Source organism: Bison bison, unplaced genomic scaffold (assembly GCF_000754665.1).
Source record: "Bison bison bison isolate TAMUID 2011002044 unplaced genomic scaffold, Bison_UMD1.0 scf7180017864378, whole genome shotgun sequence".
Taxonomy (NCBI): Eukaryota; Metazoa; Chordata; class Mammalia; order Artiodactyla; family Bovidae; genus Bison; species Bison bison.
In genome coordinates this window covers 548799-549901 of record NW_011494950.1, presented here as the reverse complement: position 1 = coordinate 549901, position 1103 = coordinate 548799, and the positions used below count along the sequence as shown (strand labels likewise).

Here is a 1103-nt window from a genome sequence, read left to right as displayed (position 1 = left end):
GACATACAAGCACCCTGGCAGGTCAGTATTTAGAAATCTTTTTTTGCATTTTCTTAGGTTAGAGATGAAAATGGTTTTCATTAAAAGGAATGACATTATGGTGACAAATTAATTTTATTTATTAAATAGCCCCTAAGAGCACATTCTCCCCTTTCCTCCAACTCCCATGAATTATGGAGAATGGAATGATAGTTTGGTTCTCTGAAGACATACTATAATTTTCTTGTGTTAAACCTACTTGATTCCTATCTACCTCTTCTCCCTTTCTGTGGCATAGTAATCTGTTTGGTCTTGAAATATGTTTTATCAGGGAAGGTATTGACATCAAATTTGGGGAGCAGTGATTTTGGATATGTAGTTCTAAATGACCTGTGTGCATAGTCACTACTAGCATAGTCCCAGTAAGATTGTCCCTATAGGATGATGCTTATTTAACCACATCAAAAAAGTTGGTTTTTCTTATGCTTCTGAGTAACTTTAGGCTGAGTCAGTTTCTCTGATTTTTACGTGAAATAAGTTATATTTTTAAGGCTCACATGATTAATTCTAGAACAGTGATTTTTGATGTTGATGTTGATAAAATGTCCCCGTTTCTCTTTTGTGCTAAAGGTAAAATTGTTCATATACCATTATTGAATATGTGCCTTTTAATTTGAGTATGAGTAAATTGACCAGGCATTAATTGTTAAGTATTCTATGCATTAATGATAGAATATTTTGATTTCTACAAAAATTTTTCATTCTCTAAATGTGGGGATATTTTTCCTTTAAAGTATTTCCCTAAAGAATTAAAGCTGTGATTAAAGATGTTCTTTTGCTCAGCCCTCCATTAAAAAAAATGCAGACAGTCTCCCTGTAGGTTTTTAGATTTGAGGTCACAAATTATGAATGTGATTGATCTGTGTACTTAGGTAGCTTTGATTTTAAGAACTTGAATGGTTAAAGTAAATTAAAAACATATAATGGGCAAGGTGAATAATTTTAGATCAGAATGAGAAAATGGTTTGCTGAGGGTATACAATAGCTCAGAGCAGAAGATTGGGAATCTCTTTTAAAGAGAGCTGCTGCTGCTGCTAAGTCACTTCTGTCGTGTCCGACTCTGT

General features: G+C 33.5%; 1 protein-coding gene across 1 annotated transcript in view; it reads left to right on the top strand.

Annotated features, from left to right (window-relative positions):
• Nucleotides 1–1103, top strand: part of STAG2 (stromal antigen 2) — a 91517-nt gene that overhangs the window by 22005 nt on the left and 68409 nt on the right. Inside the window, 1 exon segment of the mRNA XM_010857192.1 lies at nt 8–21. Within this exon segment, the coding sequence (XP_010855494.1) occupies nt 8–21 (14 nt within the window).